At 36.0% G+C, this 22,517-nt stretch overlaps 1 protein-coding gene across 5 annotated transcripts in view; it reads left to right on the forward strand.

Annotated features, from left to right (window-relative positions):
• The window catches only part of LRRC28 (leucine rich repeat containing 28), a 179,343-nt gene that overhangs the window by 47,352 nt on the left and 109,474 nt on the right, over positions 1-22,517 (forward strand). For all 5 annotated transcript variants that reach the window (XM_042941130.1, XM_042941131.1, XM_042941129.1 and 2 more), the window contains exons 4-5: positions 14,330-14,367; positions 14,693-14,830. In XM_042941130.1, the coding sequence (XP_042797064.1) occupies positions 14,330-14,367; positions 14,693-14,830 (176 nt within the window). The remainder of the gene's footprint in view (positions 1-14,329; positions 14,368-14,692; positions 14,831-22,517) is intronic.

Raw genomic sequence — 22,517 nt, forward strand, 5'->3', positions numbered from 1 at the left:
CTCCCTCCTTCCCTTTCCAGCTCTCACATGCACACACACAAATTACAGACATTATGATACTTTACTACTAAATATATCAGTATGTATCTCCTAATAATAAGGGCAGTATTGCACATAATTATACTATTATCACACTTTAAAAGTAATATTAACTCAGTAATATCATTTAATATGCATTTCATATTTTAATTACCCTAATCCCTCCCATCCGCAGTGTCTTTAAAGTATTGTGCAGATTTGTCTGATTTTTTTCCTCTTGATTAGATTCAGTTTAATCATCTTTGGTAATGTTCTACCCCATTTGCTTTATCAAGTTTTTAATTTCATTCTCTTTATATATGTATATATATGCATATTTTTTGAAAGCCTTTGAGAGTGTTGCATACATCATTTTTTTTTTTTTTTTTTTACCTCTAAATAGTTTAGTATATATTTCGAAGAAAGATGTCTTAACATTGTTTTAGGTCTATTTTTTGTTTTTATAGGTTCTTGATAGTTTCCTTCATATAGGTTTTGAACATTTCTAAAATATATTTCTAAACATTTAATATATAATTTTTTGCTAGTGTAAATGAATTTTCTGTTAGCTCTTCTAAGTAGTTACTTTTTCAATATATGAGCACTGTTGGTTTTAGTATGTTAACTTTATATCCTGCTACCTTGCTAAAATCTTGTTGAATTAGTTTTATCATTGATCCCTCAAGGTTTTTCAGGAATACTCTCATGTCTGAAAATACAGATAGTGTTGTTTCTTTTTTTCTAAACCTTAATGCCTTTTATTTATTTTCTCTAGTCTAACTGCATTGGCTAGTCCCTCCAGAACAGTGTGAAATTGTACTTGAGATAATGGGCATCCTTGTTTTGTTTCTGACCTTAGTGGGAATGCCTCCAGGGTTGCCCCATAAGAAAGATGCTGACTTTACAATTAATGTGTGTATGTTCTATTGTGTTAAATAAATACCCATTTGTATTAATAATCTATTGCTGCTTAACAAATTACCCCAGAATGTAGTGGCTTAAACTGTAGTAGGGGTGCTTAACAGAGTAAATACTTATTATCTCATATTTTCTGAAGGTCTAGAATCTGGGCTTGGCTTAGCTGGGTATCTTGGCCTCAGTGTCTCTTTCAAGGCTGCAATCAAGGTTGTTGCCCAGGGCTGCTGTTTTTACCTGAACATTCAACTAAAGAAGTATCCTCTTCTGTGTTCACTCATGTGGTTGTTGGCAGGACTAAACTCCCTTAGTTCTTGCCACTTGGCTTCTCTATAGTGTTGCTCCCAACATGGCGGCTGGCTTCCTTCAGCACAAGGGAAAAAGCAAGAGAGGGTATGCAAGACAGGAGCCACAGCCTTTTTGTCATCTAATCATGGATGTGACATCCCATCACTTTTGCTATTTTCTGTTCATTAGAAACGAGTCAGTAGGTCCAGCCCGCACTTAAGGGGAGGCTATAACACAAGGGCCTAAATGCCAGGTAGTAGAGATCAGTGGAGACCATCTTGGGGGCTACCTACCACATCATTAATTCTGACTTCCTCAAGAATTTGTATTAGTAATGGGTGTGGAATTTATTCAAAGCCTTTTTCAGACTTTAAAGAAAAAATTCTTGAGGACTTCAGGCAGAAAAATGAAACAGTCGTGAAGATGAAGATAATTGCAATATAATACCCCCAACTGTATTATATATCCAGTGGTGGTTGCTTTCAGGCTTGACAGTGTTTTTCTTTGAGCCCTTTAAAAGTATTTTTATATAATATGTATAATATAATGTATAAATGTTTATATATAAGTTATATACTATAACATAAATAATATAACTGTTATATGTGTATATTATATATAATTATATTATTGTACATTAAATATATATTAAATATACTGTATATTATATAACATAATTATTAAGTATATATTAAATTAATAATTATTTATTATTAAATATTAAAACAATGATCTATGAACTAACAATATATATTAAATATATTATTAATATGTATTATATATTATGTAAATATACTATATATAATTAGTGGGATTTTAATCATTTTCCACATGTATTAATATATCATTTTTGTCTGGCTACTTTCAAGATTTTGTTTTTTGGTTTTCAGAAATTTAACTATGATGTGCCTTGGTATAATTATCTTTGTATTTATGTTGGAGTTTGCTGAGCTACTTGAATCTGTGAATTTATGTCTTTTCCCAAATTTAATACATTTTCAATTATTATTTCTTTGGGTAATTTTTATGCACTGTTCCCTTTCTCCTTCTTGGGCACTGTTTACACATTACATTTGTTAATGTTGTCCTACATTCCTCTGAGGCACTGTTCATGTTTCCTTCAAGCTTTTTTCTCTCTGCATTTTAGATTAGGTCATTTATATTGATCTTTTTCAAGTTCATAAACTCTTTCCTTTGTAACATTAATTCTGTTGTTTAGCTTCATCTTGTAATTTTTTCAGTTTTAGGATTTTCTTTCTTTTATTCTCTCTATTTCTTGTCTTTATATTATAGGCATATTTTACTTTAGATCACTATGTAGATCTATATAAAAATTTCTTGTCTGCTAATTCCAACATCTTGGTTATCTTGAGCTTGATCTCCATTGTTTATTGTTTTTAATGGATCACATTTTCTTGGGTTTTCATATGTTGAATAATTTTAGATTATATCATGATAATTGGGGATTTTATGTCTTGGAGACTGGAATCTGTTGTATTCATTCAGAGAGTGTTGATATTTTTGCTTTAGGAGGTAATTTACCTGGTTTGACTCAGACAAGTAAACTGGTTTTTGGAGGGCAGCTGAAAGCTCAGTCCAGTTCTTTCACCTGGACTGTAATTTCTTCCATATTTGCATGGTTCTGGGATTGCCATTGATTTAGGCAAAGTTTATAAATAGAATTTGGGGTTATGCTTCCCTGGCTCTTTTTTTCGGGTATTTTCCCTTTACTTGCCAGTGGTCATGGTTTCCCTGAACTCTCCTCCTGTTCTTTAGGTTAGTAAGAATGAAGTTTCCTGTTAGAATTTTAGCCACTTTGCATGGTAACTGTCTGTACCCTGCCTTACACTAAATGCTGTTTAAAAAACAAAACTCAAACTCACCCAGTGCCATTCCTTCTTCTAAGTTTGACTCTTCTCCAGGATGGCTTGTTTTTGTTTACTCTGTAGTGCCTTAGAGTCGTGTGTGTGTGTGTGTGTGTGTGTGTGTGTGTGTGTGTGTGTGTGTGTGTGTGTGTTATCTGCCAGAGGATCAGTCCAGTGGGAGTTTATTCTGCTGTACTGAATTGGAACTTGCATTCTTTTATTTTAACCTCTCTGTGTCTTTATAACTCAAGTGATTTTCTTGAAGTCAACATTTTGATTGTTTGATTTTTGACCAATCTGACAATCTAGGCCATTTAACTGGAGTGTTTAGATCATATTACGTTTAATGGGATTACTGATATGATTCATTTTAAGTGAACCATCTTACAGTTTGGTTCTATGCGTCTCAACTGTTATTTATTTTTTTCCCTCTTCTCTCCTTCTTTAAAATTATTTCAGTGTTATGTAGGACCCCATTTTACTAACCACTACTGACTTATTAACTCTCAGTGTTTTAAGGCTTACGTTGTGCTTCCTTAATTTTTTACAGTCTCCCTTTACATAACAGACCACTTACTTCACTTGTAATGTGGGAACTGTACATCAGTACTTCATTCTTTGTGCTGTTGTTGTGTATGTGTGTTTGTGTATCTGTCAGCATACGAATATACGTACGTATCGTGTATGTCAGTCAGGGGCCAGTTGGGAGATAGAAACCGTACCCCTAGTTGAAACAGGGAAAATTAATATAAAGAATTGCTGACTAGTGAGGTGTTATTAACCGCTAAAAGAGATTAAGAGAACTCTGTGGTATTCAGAAGTAGCAAGTACAAAAAACAGCTATGACTTCTGGGCTGAGAGAAAGTAGACAAGGAAGGGACTGAAAAGACTTAGGAGAGCTCCAGCCCCTAGGCTGAGATTGAGAGCTCTTCCGTGAAGGGCCTGAGTGGGAGCATACAGCCTGCTGGTGGCCGAGAAGCTTGCCAGCTGGTTTAGGCTGGAGCCGATCTGTAATATCAGCTCACTGTTGGAGGAAGGTGTTGGTAGTCTGGAGCTGTTGTGTAGAAGCAGCTTGACAGTGTGGCCTAGCTACCACAGAAGTGGCCACGGGGTGGTAGGACAGTTGCCTGAGGCCCGTTGAAGCTGGTATGTAGAAGTGCATTGATGGATGGGGAGAGTGGGCCTGGGGGTGCGGCCAGAGCTGCTTCAGAGCTGGGTGGGGAGTCACGGTTGGAGGATGCAGCTTGAGGTTTCCCAACAGGGCTGCCAAGGTGAGTGCTTCTGGGCCTTGGCTCCTGTGCTAAATAAACAGTTGCTGGGGGACTGGACCCAGAAGGGAGGTCCTTGCTGCTGCTGTCATCTGATAGAGTCACTCCAGTGCCCTCTTCCAGCCCTAATGTTAGGCCAGTTGACAAGGGAGAGTTGACAGCGTCCAGGTCAATCGGGTATAGAAGGTAGATCTGGAGCTGACAGACCAAACTGATACATTGTTAATTCTCAAGAAATTTAAAATGAGGAAAATTGTCTTTTATATTCATTCCTATATTCTCTCAGATTTGGTTTACCTGAGTAAAGTCTTTATCTCTCCTTTTTTAAAACAAATTAAACTTTTTCCTTTGAGATAATGGTGGATTCTCATGGAATTGTAAGAAATAATACAGAAAGATCCCGTATACCCTTGTAGTTTCCAGCAGCATTCACATCTTGCATAACTATAGTGCAAGATGAGCACCAGAAAATCGGCACTAGTGTTATCTTCCTCCAGCGTTCATCATTTTCTGTGCACTCATTTGTGTGTGTGTGCGTGTGTTCTGTGCAATTTTATCACATGTGTACATTTGTACAATCCCTACCATAGTCGGGTAGAGAGAGTACTTTCATCACTGCAAGCATTGCTTGAACTGCCCTTTAACTTTTTTATTTTTATTTTTATTTATTTTTAAATACGAAATTTATTGTCAAATTGGTTTTCATACAACACCCAGTGCTCATCCCAACAGGTGCCCTCCTCAATGCCCATCACCCACCCTCCCCTCCTTGAACTGCCCTTTTATAATCATGTTACACACGGTCCCCAAACCCTGGTAACTGCTACTCTGTTCTCCATCTCTATCATTTTATCACTTTAGCAATATTATGTAAATGAAAGCATATAGTATGTAACCTTTTGTGACCTTTTTTTCATCCAGCACAATCCCTTGAGATCCATTCAAATTGTTGCATGTATCAATAGTTTGTTCCTCTTTGTTGCTGAATTATATTTCATGGTATGGATGTAATGCAGTTTCTTAGACCATTTACCCATTGAAGGACATATTGGTTGTTTTGTTTTTATGTGTAATAATTGATACTGCTTGTAGCATTTCTGTACTTTTATTTATCTTTTTGGTGAATAAGTTTCCATTTCTCTGAGATAGATGACTAAGACTGCAATTGCTGAGTCCTGTGGTAATTACACGTGTCACTTTTTTTTTTGGTTGAGATATAATTCACATACCATAAAATTCACCCTTTTAAGTATATAATTCAGTGGTTTTAGTATATTCACAAGGTTGAGCAACCATTACCGCTGTCTAATTCCAAAACATTTTCATCACCTCAAAAGAAACCCATTTAGCAGTCATACCCCCCTCCCCCAACCCCCTAATAACTCCTTGGTGACCAATAATCTGCTTTCCATTTCTATGGCTATGCCTGTCCTGGACATTTCATGTAAATGGAATCATACAGTATGTGGCCTTTTGGGTCTTGCTGCTTCAACATAGCATGTTTTCAGGGTTCATTTATGTTGTAGTATGTTTCAGAATGCATTCTTTTTTGTGGACATACCATGTTTTGTTTATCCATTCTTTAGTTGATATTTGGGTTGTTCACACATCTAGGCTATGGTGAACAATGCAGTTATGAACATTTCGTGTAGAAGTTTATATATGAATGTGTATTTTCAGTTCTTTAGGGTTTATCCTACTAGTGGAATTGCATTATTAGCTTTGTTTAACCTTTTGAGGAACTGCCAAACTGTTTTCCAAAGCTGCATCATTTTACAATTCCACCAACAGTATGTGAGGATCCTAACTTCTTCTCCACATCCTCATTAACACTTGTTGCTTTCTGTCCTTTTGATTATTGTCATCCTAGTAGGTGTGAATTGGTATATCATAGTTTTGATTTGTATTTTTCTATTGATCTTTTTTCATTTGCTTATTGTCTGTTTATATATTTCTTTGGAGAAATGTCTATTCAAATCTGTTGTCTATTTTAAAATTATGATATTTTTATTGTAGAGTTGTAAGAGTTTTTTATGTATTTGTATGCCTTATATATTTGAGATAGCTCTGTATATTTAAGTGCTTTATATTTTTGAGATATATATATTTATATATTTGAATGCTTTATATATTTGATACCATATCAGATACATACTTTTAAAATATTTTCTTCCATTCATGGTTTATCTTTTCACTTTCTTGATAATTTTTTATCTGGCATTTTGTGTTTTGGTATCATATCTACAAAATTGTTTTAATCTAACATTATGAAGATTTACCTCTGTTTTTCTTACTTAAGTTGTATCATTTTAGCTCTTACATTTAGGTCTTTGATCCATTTTGAGTGAGTTTTTGCATACGATGCAATGTAAAGGCCTAACTTCTGTTTTTGCATATGCAACTCCAGCTATCTCAGCACCATTTATTGAAAAGGATACCCTTTCCCTATTGAATTGGCACCTTTGTCAAAAATCATCTGACCATGAACATGTCGGCATATTTCTGGATGCTCAATTTTTTTCCATTGATCTATTTGTTTATCTTCTTGCCAGTAGCACACAACTTAATTACTGTAGCTTTATAGTTAAGTTTTGAAATTGAGAGGTATGATTCCTTCAACATTATTCCCATTTCTCAAAATTGTTTTAGCTCTTCTAAATCCCTTGCATTTCCATGTGAGTTTTAACATCTGCTTGTCAAATTATGAAGAAAAAAAGGTATCTGTGATCAGTGGTGGCAATGGTATTGAATCTTTAGATCAATATGTGGAATATTGCTGTCTTATGTCTTCTAATCTATGAATGTGAGATGTCTTTCCATTTGATTAGGTCTTCAATTTCTTTCAACATTTTTGTGTTTGAACACCGAACACTTTTCAGTGTAAAAATCTTGAATTTGTTAAACTTATTCCTAAGTTTAACTTATTCTTTTTTAAAATTAAAAAAAAAATTTTTTGAGTAGGCTTCACACTCAGTGCAGAGCTCAATATGGGGCTTGAACTCATGACCTGAGCTGAAATTAAGAGTCGGACACTTAACGAACTGAGCTATCCAGGCGCCCCAGTATTTATTCTTTTGATGCTGTTATATGTGGAATGGTTTTTCTTAATTTCACATTAGAATTGCTCACTGTCTGGTATGTAAGAATACACCTGATTTTTGTATATTGATCTTTTATCCTCAGCCTTGCTGAACTCATTTATTAGCTCTAATTTTTTTTTTTTTTTTTGGTAGATTCCATAGGATTTTCTATATACAAGATCATGTCATCTGCCAGTGAAGATAGTTTCATTCCTTCCTTTCCAATATGTATGCCTTTTATTTCTTTTTCTTGCTTTATTTTTGGCTGTAACATGGAATATTGAATAAAAGTGGTGAGACCAGACATCTTTGTGTTGTTTCTGCCTGATGTTAGGGGGAAAGCTTTCAGTCTATTGCCATTCAGTGTGATGATGGCTATAGATTTTTCATAGGTACCCTGTATGTAATTGAGGAAATTCCCTTTTATTGCTTGTTTGTTGAGTATTTTTAGCATAAAAGGGTGTTTGATTTTGTCATATGGTCTTTTTTTCATCTACTGAGATGAATGTGTTTTTTTTTTTTTTTTCTTTATCCTGTTAATATAGATGTTGATATTTGCTTGTATGTTGAACCAACCCTGCATCAATGAAGGAAAATCCCATTTGGTCGTGGAGTATAATCCTTTTTATAACTTGCTGGGTTTGGCTTACTAGTATTTTGTTGATGAATTTTGTGTCTGTATTCATAAGGGAAACTGGTCCTTGGTCTTCCTTTGTTGCGATTTCCTTGGTTTAGGTATCAAGGTAATATTGGCCTCATAGAATGAGTTGAAAGAGTTCCCTCCTCTCCTTTTCCTTTCCTTTTCTTTTTTTTTTTTTTTTTTAAAGTTATCTGCTCAGTTACCTTAGTGGTCACCTGATGGTTAGATTAGAGATTTCCTTCGCTACCTGAATCCAGTAGTCTCCCAGTTTTTGCTGAGGACTTCTGTTATTGTATGGTGGCATGCCTTCAGCTCCCAGCCAGGCATTTGACAACTTTGCCTTATCCTGTGCTTCCTGCTTATGCAGGAGCCTCAAGTTCGGCAGAGCTGATTGCTTAGAGTCTTTCACCTCTTTCCTGAGCATTTGCACGTTTCTGACCTGCCTTAGACCTTCTAGAATTCCAGAAATACACCAGAGCTTTTCACAGCTCCTCTGGACATCTTGCCCAGCTTTTCCATTTAAGGTTTTTGGTTGTCTATTGTTTGCACCAGCTGTTATTTATTGACTCAGGTGGTTGTGAAGTCAAACAATTGCCCATAATGTGTTTCAACTGGGAAAAGAGTTTTTGTAGGGGGCAAGTTTCTAGGCAGATCAAATTAAAAAGAGCTTTGCAGGTGGGGCCTTTCAGGGAACCTTGAGACAAAGTCAAATGACGCCAGTTCCCTGGGAGTGAGTGCTGACCTGGTTTTGTCCCTTCAGGCGCTAGGCACGCTGCCGCTTTTTCACTTCGATTGTGGACCGGGTTTTTGTTTTGTTTTTCCATGCTTCTGCAGAGTGGAGAGTGAGGGATACAATTAGAAGAATTGAAAATGCCCCAAAGTTCACACAGCTCACTGTGCTTACTGAGATTTTTGCCATTTTTCTTAAGATATAACCCTCCTTGTATCACTTTGGTTAGTTTCCAGAGTTTTGTACATAAGCTTCTTACTACTACTTTTGCCAATATTCTTGTTGATTTTATGTAAAATAATTTTTGGAGGCCCTTACTCTTTCACTTTTGTTCTGGATTTGTAGTTTCCTAAGAAATTGCCAAATAATTTTCCAGGTTGGCTCCACCTTTTTATATTCTCCCCGAGCAAGGTATTGTTTCAGTTTCTCCACATCTCACCAGTATTTGGTGTTACCATTAGTTTTTATTTTTGTCATTTTGATAGATGTGTGGTTTTATGTCATTGTGATTTTAATGTATATTTTTCTAATGGTTAATGATACTGAACCTCTTTTCAAGTATGTGTTGGTTACCTGTGTCTTTTCTTCAGTGAAACGCATTTGTTGCTCTTTTTCTAGTTGGATTTATTTTTATTCTTCAGTTTTAAGAGGTTTTTATTTTTTTTTTTTTTTACAAATTATAGAAACCAGTTCTTTGTTGTATATGTTGTTTACAAATATTTTCTCCCAATTTGTAGTTTGTCTTTTTTTTTTAAGTTTTTTTTTAGAAATTTATTTATTTCAAGAGGAAGAGAGAGAGAGAGAGAGTCCCAAGCAGGCTGTGCACTGTCAGTGTAGAGCCCAACACGGGACCCGAACTCATGAACTGTGAGAATGTGACCTGAGCCAAAGTCAGACGCTCCCACAACTGAGCCACCCAGATGCCCCTATCTTTTCATTCTCTTTCTGTTCTTTTGTAGAGCAAAAGTTTTACATTTTATCAGTTCTGCTTTTATGGATGTTTTTAGTGTCAAGTCTAAGAATTCCTTGTCTAGCCTTAGGCCCTGAAGATTTTCTGTGAGAAAAAATCTCACATTAGTTTTTTCTCTGAAAATGTTACAGTTTTTGTTTTACAAACATCTTCATAGTCTTGAAGTTTTTGTTTATTTGTTTTGATCTTCTGGAATTAAAATGCTTTTTTTTTATATAGATGGCAAACAGCGCATATTATTTTATTTTTAAAGTTTACTTTGAGAGAGAGAGAAAGTGCATAAGCAGGGGAGAGGTGGAGAGAGAAGGAAAGCAAGAATCCCAAGCAGGCTTCACGCTGTCAGCGCCGAGCCTGACATGGGGCTTGAGCCCATGAACCATGAGATCATGACCTGAGCCAAAATCAAGAGTCAGATGGATGTTCAGCCAACTGAGCCACCCAGGCACCCCTGGAATTAGAATTCTTGATGACGTTTTTTTTTCTTTTCTTTCAGCACTTTTATGATGTTCCTTATCATCTGGCTTGCACAGTTTCTGAAGAGACATCTCCTGTTATTCTTATATTTGTTCCTCTGTATGTAATATGTTTATTTTTTCTTTATCTACATTGAAGATTTTTGATTTTATGCTCATTTTCAGGGATTTGATTTTGATGTATCTTGTGGTTTTCTTTTTTTTAAATTTTTTAACCTTCATTTATTTTAGTTTTGAGAGACAGACACAGAGTGCGAGAGGGGGAGGGGCAGAGAGAGAGGGAGACACAGAATCCGAAGCTCCAGGCTCTGAGTTGTCAGCACAGAACCTGACACGGGGCTCGAACTCACGAACAGTGAGATCATGACCTGAGCTGAAGTCGGCCGCTCAACTGACTAAGCCACCCAGGCGCCCCTTCTTTTTCTTTATATTTGACATTCGTTTAGCTTCTTGGGTTCGTGTTTCTATGATTTTCATCAAATTTGGCAATTTCTTGACGTTATTTCTTTAGATATTTATTTCTATACTCCTGTCTCTGTTTCTGGGACTCTTGCATGTTTGTTACACTGTTTAGTATTTTCCTTTAATCACTGACACTCTTTTCAGTTTTTTTCCATCTTTTTTTGTCTCTGTGTGCTTCAATATGGACAAATTGTATTTCTCTGTCTTCAGTGTCAGTAATATTTTCTTCTTCAGTATCTAATTTGCTGTTCATCCCACCTAGTGAAGTTGTTTTACTTTGTTCATTATGTTTTTGATCTCTAGAAGTTCTGTTTGGTTCTTCTTCATACCTTAACGTCTCTCTTGCAGTGTTCATATTATCCTTTAAATAGCTTGCTGTATTTTTTGTAGTTGTTCTAATGTCTTTGTTTGCTAATTTTATTGTTTCTATTATACTGGATCTACTTGTATTGACTGTTTTTAATCCTGGGTATTGGTCACACTTTCTTGATTCTTGGTATATCTACTACTTTTCGATTGGATGCTGGATCTTATAAGTTTTACATTGGTGAGTCTGTAGACTTTGTTGTCTGCCTTTTTCTTGTGCTGCCTTATTCTGGCATGAGGTTATTTGCAGTTTAGTTTGATCTTTTCATGGTTTGTCTCCACACTTTGTTGAGGACAGGTCTAGAGTAATCTCTACTTTAGTGGTAGTTTAACTCTATTACTAAGGCATGGCCTTTATAGGATCTGATTTGAATGTGCCAAATAATCAATAAGACTTGCTGCTCAGAACTTAAATGCCTTCTAGTCTGGTGTGAGCTCTGTGGACCATTCAGCAGATAGATTTTCAGTTACTTTGCCTAGGCTACATTTTACTATTCAGCTATCAGTCAGAGAATCCTTCAGTTTTTAAAGGATTTTTTTCCCTGTAGTATCCTCTCCCCCAAACTCTACCCCACCACCCCACAACTTCCAGTTGCCTCGGTTTCTCTGAATTCTGACTTGTGTCTCCATAACTTAGTGAGACGTACATACTTTGTTTGGGACGCAGTCCTATACCATCAGTTTTACATCCAGGCAGAAACCTAGGGATCTTGTGTGGCTTGCCTTGTTTCTTCTCTCTCAGATAACATAATCCTAATTTCCTGTTTTTAATATCAAAATAATTGTGTCATATATTCCTTCCAATTTTCTTTTTGCTTACAGCAGTCAGGTAAATCTGGTCCCTGTTACTCCATTATGGCTGGAAATAAAAGTCCTGATCTGTTAATCAGCAACCTTTTTATTTTGGAACAATTTTATATTTACAGAAAAGTTGTAAAGATAGTGCAGAGTTCCAGTATACTTCTCATCCATTTTCTCCTGTTTTTAGCATCTTAAAATTTTGTCAAAACTAAGAAAGTGACATTGGCATAATACTATTGAGTAAACTTCTGTATTTAATTTTATTTAAAAAACTGCCAGACCACCTTCCAAAGTGGCTGTACTGTTTTGCATTCCCACAGCAATGAAAGAAAGTTCTTGCATTATAGGAGAACATGATGAAAACTAGTTACATTGAAACTCCAACATTTCAATTACTTTGAAATTACAAAAAGCAAGTAAAGAGAAGTGACTCAAAATTGTTGAACCTTTGATTACAGGTGACTCATGATAACTGTATAACAACAATAACAGTGGCATTCATGGCACTCTGATTATTCTAAAAGCCTTACATTTATTGATTTATTTAATCCTTACAACATCCCTATGTTGTTGGTGTTACTATTCTCTGCTCCTACAGATTATGAAAGTGAGAAGTTGAGTTTGGCCACATGGCTACTGAAATGCAGTCATTCTGGCTCCAGAGCTCGCTCTCTGATCCATTCCACCAGTGATGATTCTTTATCAGTTGCACATCACAATAACTTGAGGAGTTGAGATGGTGTTTCACTTGGTGGGGGATGGTCCTGGGCACCTACATTTTGTAGTTAGGATTGGGAACATTCTCTTCTTACTGTAGACCACTCTTTACTTTAATGTAGATAAATTTAATGTGTTAAAATACACCTTTTGATTTCATTCATGATGTTGAGTGCTTTGGTTCATCTTTTGATTTTGACATTTTAGGATCCTTTTGCATATGTAGAAATTGAGGCAAATGTATTGTGGGTAACTGAAAATCAACTGTCTCTTTATTTTGGTGTCTAGGCACTCTGGCTTTTGTATAACAAATGTAAATGTGTGTATATGTACGTATGTGTGTGCGCATACTTATTTACATACAGTCTTTTAGTTCAAAGAATTTTTAGAGTCACCTGAGAGTGCGGTTAGGAATTCCTTCCTAAAATTAATGTTTAAAGAATATGGATTTTAAAATGTGAAATCAGTTTATACATACAAAGCAAGGAATAAAAATATCATAGAATGGTATAATTGTTTAACACGTTTTAGGCCCAGCAGGTTAGTACCTACACAGAATTTATTAAATGCAGCATGGAATAATCTTAAATGTATTAATTTTGTGTCTTATTTTGTGTCAGTGACATTTTAACCTTTGATGTTAGGTTTAATAATGTAGAAGAAAATTTCAAAATTAAATTTAAAAATACTTTATGAAGACTGATTGATGAGGCATAGTAAATAAAATGATAGTTTTGAAAAGATCAAAAAAATTTAGTTCTCTGAAAATCAGTGATACGAATTTATTTATATTAACGTTTTATATTACGTTATGTAGCTAAGTTCCATGCCCAATATGGGGCTTGAACTCACAACCCTGAGATTAAGAGGTGCATGCTGTGCCAACTGAGCCAGCCAGGCGCCCCATACATTTATTTTTTAAAATTATTACTATGTGATCTCCAGTTGTCACTGTTGTTTTGTTCTGAATCAGGCTGCTGCTGATTGCATAAAGTCTCCACCAGAGGGTGCTAAAGATACTTCAGTGGGAAAAGTGTTATTTACTTAGGCTTGCCTGGACTTGTCAGCCAGATAACTTTTTTTTTTTTTTCTTTTTTAAGAAAAGAATTTGATTCTTGTTTATGAGACTTCCTTTTGCTGTGAAATAAATTATGTACCTTGACAGTTGAGTATTTTGACAGATACTGTAAATGATCAGCATTTAGTCTCTCCATTCTTGGTTCTCTGTCAGCATATTAGCTTGAAATAGCCTTGGTTTGCTTATTTTGTAAGTCTTCCATTTGAAATTAAAAGTTGCATTTTCATTTACATAATAAGTGTTGATTTTTCTTTACACAATAGGTGTTTTTCTGAAAACCCGAATACTTTAAAATGAACTAGAAAAACTAGTAATTTGTTTTGTAATTTGTAATTTGTTTTGTAAAACTAGTAATTTGTCAGTTTAAAAAAATAACTCGAAATACATCTATTGTGTATGCTTTTATTTTAAAATAACAACTTAGATCAGTAAATAGGTTTAATATTTGCCATTCCAGCATAAAATACCATTCTGAAAATATTATTAATTATCTGTGATGACCATGTGCTTTATGGCATGCACTTAGATTGGGGTATGATAGAACATTTTGGTCCCTTTATGTTTGATAAATTTCTAAGTGAGCATTTTACAAATTGGTTATCTAGCAAAAGGACTGAATGATAACAGCTCCGTTTTTTTTTTTCTTCTTTCCCCACAGATACCTTCACTCAAATAACATAGTTGTGGTGCCAGAAGGTAAGGGCACTCCAATTTTAGTTACGACATAACCATAGTTTAAGCTTTGCTTTATAATAGTAAAGCAAATTTTGGTTGGTGTATTAGGGAATTTTACTTATAAAGCATCTTTAACTTGTTAGTTTCAAAGATTGTCTCCCCTAATTAGTAAATTCAGTTAGCAGTTTTGATTGAATTAAAAGATCTATGTTTTTACTATTTTGCAAGCAACAGAGGCAGGGATATTAACTATTAAAATATTTAATTTGGTAGTACTTGCATTAAAGATTTGTCATAACACTTGGGTCAAATTAATTTTCCCTTCACCTTTCTTTTCTTTTTGAAGCCATTGGATCTCTCGTAAAACTCCAATGTTTGGATCTTAGTGACAATGCCTTAGAAATTGTTTGCCCAGAAATTGGTCGTCTGAGAGCTTTACGTCATCTTCGATTAGCTAATAACCAACTGCAATTCCTACCTCCAGGTAATCATAGTCTATAGCACAAAGTAGTTTCTTGCCTATTTACAAATCTGTTATGCCTGTTTCTCACTGTGTGTCTAGGCAGTGGGCTTTGGGTATATTTAGGATTTGAGGTGGTCCGTTTGTTTGAAGGTGAAACTAAGGGTGAAATGTGTTTAAGGGAGTTTTCCCTGATGCAGACATGAGAAGGTGGCATTTATGCTTTTACCTACAATTACTACAATTATGCATTGCAGTCAGTGCCCCGTCAAGTCACTGCCCTGGCAAAATATTTGTACAAAAAGGTAATTCAGTTCAGAATATTTTACATAGAGAATTCAGATGAACTTTGCATGATGTAATCATTTTAGTATCCAAAAAGGAAATACGTACAGTGTTTTCTCTCATTCTCTAGTGAGGTAATTGTTGTACATTAACTTTGATTTAATAAATCTTACTAGAATTTCACAGCAGAATTTAAGTTTGAATCCTGGGACTAACTGTCATTTCTGCCTACTGAATATCCTCTTAGATTGTGATGTGCCCGAGTATGGTACCAAAATTCTGCATTCTCCTGAGCTACCATTAAACCCCGTGACTTTCTTATAGGGAGCATCCAGGGACCTTCCTTTGTGAATCCATACATTTGCAAGTTTTGCCATATGTCATCTTCCATATTTAAAAAAAAAAAAAAAGATGAAGTATGTAAAAAAAATTTTTTTTTAACTTGTGCTTTAGGTATTATATGGAAGTTACTTTGCATTCAAGAATGAGCAGAGAAAAAGGCAGATGTCACATTGTTGAGGCTTATTTCTACTTAGTAACTCAGGAACACCAACCAGTCTCTTAGTGTATCCAGGTGAAATGTGTGACTCAACCAGAATTACAAATTACTACCTGTTGTAGGACTTCAGGGTCATGTGAGAATGTTAAAAACTACTCTAAACTATTCATGTTTAATCCATGAATGAAAAAATCTGTAATATTTCTTTGTGATATAAAAGACACCTTCTCTAAAGGTTTTCAAATATAAAAATTTCTGAGTGAAGCATTATAACTGATTAATTTTTAGACTTTACATGCTGGCCTTAATATGTAGGCTCAATATTTACAAAAAGAGTACAGCAGTTGACTCTGCTTAAGAAATTCTTTAACCCCATATAATTACTGTCTTACATTTTCCAGTTACAGTTAATACAAAAAATTTTAATGTGGTGTAGGAATCTGATCTTTTCCTTTAGAGTTTATTGTATGTAATCGGACTCAGTGGTGTTTTATCATTCTAGCTTTCAAGGAGTTTATATATTCAGATACTCAGGAAATTAGATTCTCTTTTGGAGATTGCCTGGGAAATGTATCAGTAAAGATAATACTTCGGGTTTTCATACTCTCATATATGAAACTTCTACAAGATCTATTGTAGGATCAAAATACATGAATATAATACTGTACTTATAAGTCCTTTTTTATATAAATTTAAGGAGCATATGACCAATGCAGTTCTCTGTTAAACCATTGTTCCTTATATTCTATTATTCTGTTTTTTCCTGTAATATAAGAACATTTTGCGGTAGAATGTGGTCATTTCCTTCCATTATATACTCTTGGAGATTAAGGATGTGCTACTGATATCATTGACTGCTTCCTAATAACCAGTGAAGGGTATAGGTTTTTGGACTGCTTTCATATCATTTTTAGTTTATATTTCACCTGTTGCGTGATTGTAAGCATTTATTTCTGGTTTTGTTTCCGTAGCTCTCTTCTGTTGTATATGTTTGGTTTTGCCTGTTTTAAGTAAAATTACATACAGTAATAGCTGTATTTTGAATAGAAACTTTTGACTGAGCCATATGTAGATTTTTTTCATTCTAGGCCATCATGAGTAGCAGTGGACTAAATCTTACTAATTATTTGGTTCACTTTATCTTTTTATGAGGTAATTGCGAGTGTTATGATTTGAATGGCAGTGGAGCTAGGTACATGTCCCCCAGTGTTTGATCGTGTTGGTCATATACAGTGGGAAATATTCTAAGTGTAGTTAAAAAAAAAAATGTGAGGGCTCCCATGTTGTCTGCATTTGATGACAGTAGAGATCATTTGATATTTGATTGTTACCTCCACCCAGTCCTGTCTATCATGTATGATATAAACTTCTATGTGTCATATTTCCTCAAAGACTTAACATTTCATTATGTGGATTTGTTGTGGTTGAAAATCTTTGAATATAATTTTGTATTCAGTATTTAAAATTTGAAAAGTTTTAGACCGATATTTGAAAAATCTGAACCATTTGAAACACCTAGATGCATATAGAGTTTTAAACTTAGGATCTAAGAATGGATTATAGGGGTTTCATGAACGCCATGTAGTTTGCACACAGTTTGGTATCTGCGATTATGTACATGTTATGAAAAAGGTCCAGTGTTTCTACCAGTTTCTCAGACACATCCATGACTCATAGTGGCTGATTCTGTTGAGCTGTCTGCCAATAACCACATGGTAGTGGTGGCCTTGTGGACTGGAACTCATCTTCTGGGATGTCTCTTTCCCCCATTCCGTTAGATTGCGTGTCCGGCCATTTTCCTACCTTGTGACGTGGCCTTATCTCTACAATTGATTGGTCCTGGTGTTGGTACCTGACCCAAGCAGGACAGTTCTCATCCTGGGAATTTTAGAAGACGCTGGTGAGGGGCAAGGAAAGAGAATAAGAGAGAGCAGGGAAATTGGAAAAAGAAAATCAACCTCTCTTTCTCTCTGGGCTGTTGCACAATGCTGTGTAATCTTGTGAGGCACTGGGAAGTAGGCACACGGACTGGGAAACAGAAAAAGAAAGAAAGATGAAGGAGATACACAGAAGATGGAGGCAGAGACATTCTATGTTTTCTTTAGTATCCCAGTTACTAGTTGTATTCTTACGACTCATAGGCTTTGTGCGTAAGATCGCTCTCTTGTTGGCTTCTGTGAAGCCAAATAGCCCAAAGAGCTCCACTTAACATGGCCAAAGGCTTCACATGGCCATTCTGGGGAATAGGATTAATTGTATCTTGAACTCTCCTCTTTGCTTAACTCTTAATGCTTGGAAGTTGCAAAGGCTCTTGCTAGTAGTAGGAAGTTGAGGGTTAGCAACGGCGTGATCTGTATGTTAGCAATAGTATGTGTATAAAGTGGTTCATCCTGTCATCTGTTTTTTTTTCCTCTTTGCACCATATTAGACGTCTCTCTCTTTTTCTTTCCCCCTGAGCACAGGTCATTTTTTAGGAAGAACAGAGAACGCTGGTGGGAAGTAGTGACAGGATACAGGAATGTAGAGGCAGCTTAGAAAGAATGTGTTACTAAGTCAGCGTAGGGGAGGTGCCACCTTTCCTCTGCCCTCTTAGGGTCTCCAGCTCGGCCCAAGAATTAACTGACATAAGACAGATCCACAGGAGAAAAGTATACAGATTTTACTTAGTAATTTTTACACATGCAAAGGAAACCTCACGAGAAAAATGAAGACCCGAAGAAGTGGTTAAAGCCAAACACCTCTACACTAGATTGGACAAAGGGTAGTAGTTATGAAAATGTGACCAGACAAAGGGATTTGGGCTAGGGCAGTTAGTTGTGAAACAGTGACTAGGAATGTAAAGGTTGGCTTAACAAGTTTGGTTCGTTAAGATTTCCCTGGGCCTCGACTCTCCATTTCTGGCGATAAGAATGTCTCCCTCCTGGTACAGGGAGGACGCCTTTTACATGGGAGTTTCTCTCGTGCTTCTAGGGAGAAACGTGCCTCCTTGCTTCTGCCACTTTCCAGTGTCTTTAACTCAAAATAACTCATATGCCAGACTCGCATATTTTGGGGTGGCATGCCCTGAACTCCTCCACCAGCCACCACAGTGGGCCACGACAGCTTAATCCCACGTAAAACACATCCCTGGGAATCATCCTGCTCAAGTGTTGAGAGGCCTAAGCGTGAAAACATCAACTCCCCCAAATTATTGGTTCAGAGTTGCTTGGATGAGAGGGTCCTTGGGGCCTGTTGTACCTACAACAGGTACACAGAAGAAGCAGCAGCCTTCTGTGGAAAAGGCCTCAGCCACAGGGATATGGATACTGCAGTGGAGCCCTGACCAAAGAAATGGAAGTGGTAGGTCTGAGAGATACACGCATGGGGCTCCAACAGACATCATGCACTGTGGACTGAAGAAAGGTGCTTGATACACCTGCTTGAAACATCTTCCCTAGTCCAAAACCCCGCCTGAAAGAATAAGGCCAATTTAATAGTATGGACTTAACTTGTCTCCAAGATGAATAAATAATCATCACTCAAAAAAAACCCAAAAAACTGTTCTGGATTATTGATGTCATGGTCTATGGTATAAAAACTTTGGAACCTTGAAGCACTATTTGCCTGAGCAGAATTAGTTCCCTTTAAGAAAAATTATTATTTTAATAACTTTGTATTTTATTTGGCAATGAGTTCTATAGGTTTATATCCAGATACCGTAAGGAGAAAGTTAAATAAATGTTTTGGCTAATTTTTTTTTACTGTGTTATCTTATAATTTTATTTTTGACCTTTGTTTATTTTTCACACATAAAAATTATATATTTTTAAGGTATGCAACATGATTTTTTGATATACATATACATTGTGAAATGATTACCACAATGAAAGTAATGAACATATCCATCACCTCCCATAGTTACTGTGTGCGTGTGCGCGGTGAGAACACTTGAGATCTACTCTTAGCAAATTTGAAATATACATTATTAATTGTGTATTAATACATTATACAAATGTATTAGTGATCCATTATTATTGCCTTTCTTTTTAGAAAAACTTTTTATTATGGAAAATTTGAAATACAAAAGGACACAGAATAGAATGATGAGCCCCCATACTCCCAACACCTAACTTGAACAGTTATCATAGCCATCTCCTCTCTTGTATTTTTCTTTTAATTTTTTTTCTTCCCATTTTTGCCTTACAGTTGTTTTATTGAGGTAAAATTTACATAGAGTGGAATGCACAAATGTACACTTCGGAGATTTGACAATGTACGTACCCACGTAATCAATATCGTAGTCAAGATATAGAACATTTCCACTACCCCAGAAAGTACTCTCATGTGTTCTCCAGTCTGTGTGCCACAGGCGAACACTCTTCTGACTTCTGTGACCACAGACTAATGTAACCTGTGGTTGCACGTAATACGTGCACAGCCATACAGAACGCTCGCTGTGGCTGGCTTCTTTCACTCACAATGTGTCCATGCTGTTGCATATATTGGTAGCCCAATCTTCTTTAATTTGCAGAGCGGTATTCTAATGTTTGAATATACGGTTTATATATTTATTTTCCTCTTGATGGACATACAGGTTTCTTTTAGCTTTGGACTATGATGAATACAGCTAATATCCAACATTCTTGTGTAAGGCTTTTTATGGATGTATATTTTCATATATATGTATCCTTATTACAGTTCACTTATATGTTACCACTTAATATAAATTGTAAGAATCTTCCCAGTAGTATACTTCCATGTACCCTCCTTATGTTACTTTATCATATTTTTTCTATATATGTTATGAACTCTACAATGTAGTGTCTATATTGCAACAGTCAGTTGTCTTTAAAGGAAATCAAGATCATTAAAAGAAGATATTCTTTGTATTTACCCACGTTATGTTCTATTACTTGTGCTTTTCATTCTTTCCTGTAGTTGTAGTTTCTATCTGCTATTGTTTCTCTTCACAGTACTTCCTGTAGGATTTCTTGTGGTGCAGATCCGCCGGCCATGCACCGTCTCAATTTTCTTTATGCAAATATGTCCTTATTTTTGAAGACTCTTCTCTCTGGATATAGAATTCTCAGTTCACAGGATTTCTTTCTGGCACTTTATGAAGGTGACCTTCCATTGTCTCCTGACCCCATTGTTTCTGATGAGAAATCAGTTGCAATTTGTATCATTGTTACACTGTATATAATATCTTTTTGTCCATGGCTATGTTAAAATTTTTCTCTTTATCTTTCCCTAGCAGTTTGTTTACGATGTGACACAATGTAGGATTTTTAAAATATCCCAGTTGGGGTTTTCTTGATTCCCAAATTGGGAAGTTTTCGGTCATTATTTCTTCAGATATTTTTCTGCCCTGTTTCCTCTCTTTTGGGAACCTCAGTTATCCACGTTAAATCATTTGACAGTCGTTTCACAGGTCCCCGAAGCTTTGTTCTTATTTAAAAAATATTTTTTTTCTCCCGATCTAAGGTTGGATGATAACCTGCTCATCGTCTTCTGCTCACTACCTTCTTTTGTGCTCTCCTGTATGCTCTTCATTAAACACCCATTCACCCTCTCACAGCTTGCTGCCCTTTCGTATCCTGTCCTACATTTTCCAGCTGCCTCAGCTCCCAGGCCGGACCTCTGGCTCTTGCGCTCTGCCTTGGGCTCCACTTCCCTGTGCTGTGGCCCAGCGTGAGCCCCTTAGCAGAAAGCCACATCCAACACATCCCTCACCTCTTGTGTTCCCGGATTTCAAACATCAGAGTTCTCTGTTTCCTGTCTATTGCTTGAGAACTGTTGCCTCATATATTTTTGAATAGTTTTATTGTATTTTAGTGGGGAACAAGTCAGGTGTCAGTGACCCTGTCATGTCTGGGAGTGGGAGTCCTATTAGATGTTCTTTGATTTCTCATCTGATTGCTAACCTGCATGTTTTCATATGTATAAACTATGTAGCACTTAAACGTTTGTATATTGCCTTCTCCTACTTCCAGCATCAGAACTGGAACATTAATTGTTACAGAGCAAATTTAAACTCATTTTATTCCAAAGGTCTTTTCTGACTTGATTAAGTAAAATTATGTGATTTATTAGGAAGACAAATACCATGCACTTACAAATAAAGGAATATTAAGGCAGGTTTTCCATCGGTGCAGAGCCACTTGGCAAACATTTTTTAGATTCACCCTTTGGTAAAGACCACAAGGGCTAGTGGATATTAGAAGCATCCACTCATTCTTGATAGTCAACAGAAGCCTGATGCTTTTGCAATTTGCTATAAACTCCCATGAGAGAAGGTTGTGGTAAGAAACAAACAACAAAATGTAACCAGGAGTCAGAAAAGATGTTGCTTACATCTGGCATATAAATCAGCCTATTTTTTTGAAATGTTTTTATCCTTGAAAAGTTGTTTTGCATACCAAAAAAGGAAAGATTTTTAGTCCAAATTAAAAACATTAAAGCAGCCTATGTTGTACTTTAATAATAAAAATTCTAAAAAATAACAAAAGGACATATGTATGCAAAAATACACAAACACAGAAATATGTACTACATATAACTAGTATGAATTTTTCTAAAACCTCAGCCTTCAAGTATGGTCAAGTTTATTACTTTTTTCTTTTCTTTTTTTTTTAGAGAGGAAAGGGAGAAAGAATGTGTGTGTCAGGGAGAGGGGTAGAAGGAGAGAGGGAGAGAGAGAGAGAGAGAGAGAGAGAGAGTCAGTCAGAGTCTCAAGCAGGCTCCATGCTCAGTGTAGAGGCTGATGCAGAGCTCGATCCCACAACCTAGGGATCATGACCTGAGTTGAAATCAAGAGTGGGGCATTCTACCGACAAAGCCATCCAGGTCCCCCTATTTTTTTCTTAAAATGTGTTTTTCTTCCAGTTGAGCCTCTTACTGCTTTATTGAAATGAAATCTAGTGTCTCTTCTTAGACCTGTCCTGTTGC

The sequence above is a fragment of the Panthera leo genome, chromosome B3, assembly GCF_018350215.1.
Source record: "Panthera leo isolate Ple1 chromosome B3, P.leo_Ple1_pat1.1, whole genome shotgun sequence".
NCBI classification, from domain to species: Eukaryota; Metazoa; Chordata; class Mammalia; order Carnivora; family Felidae; genus Panthera; species Panthera leo.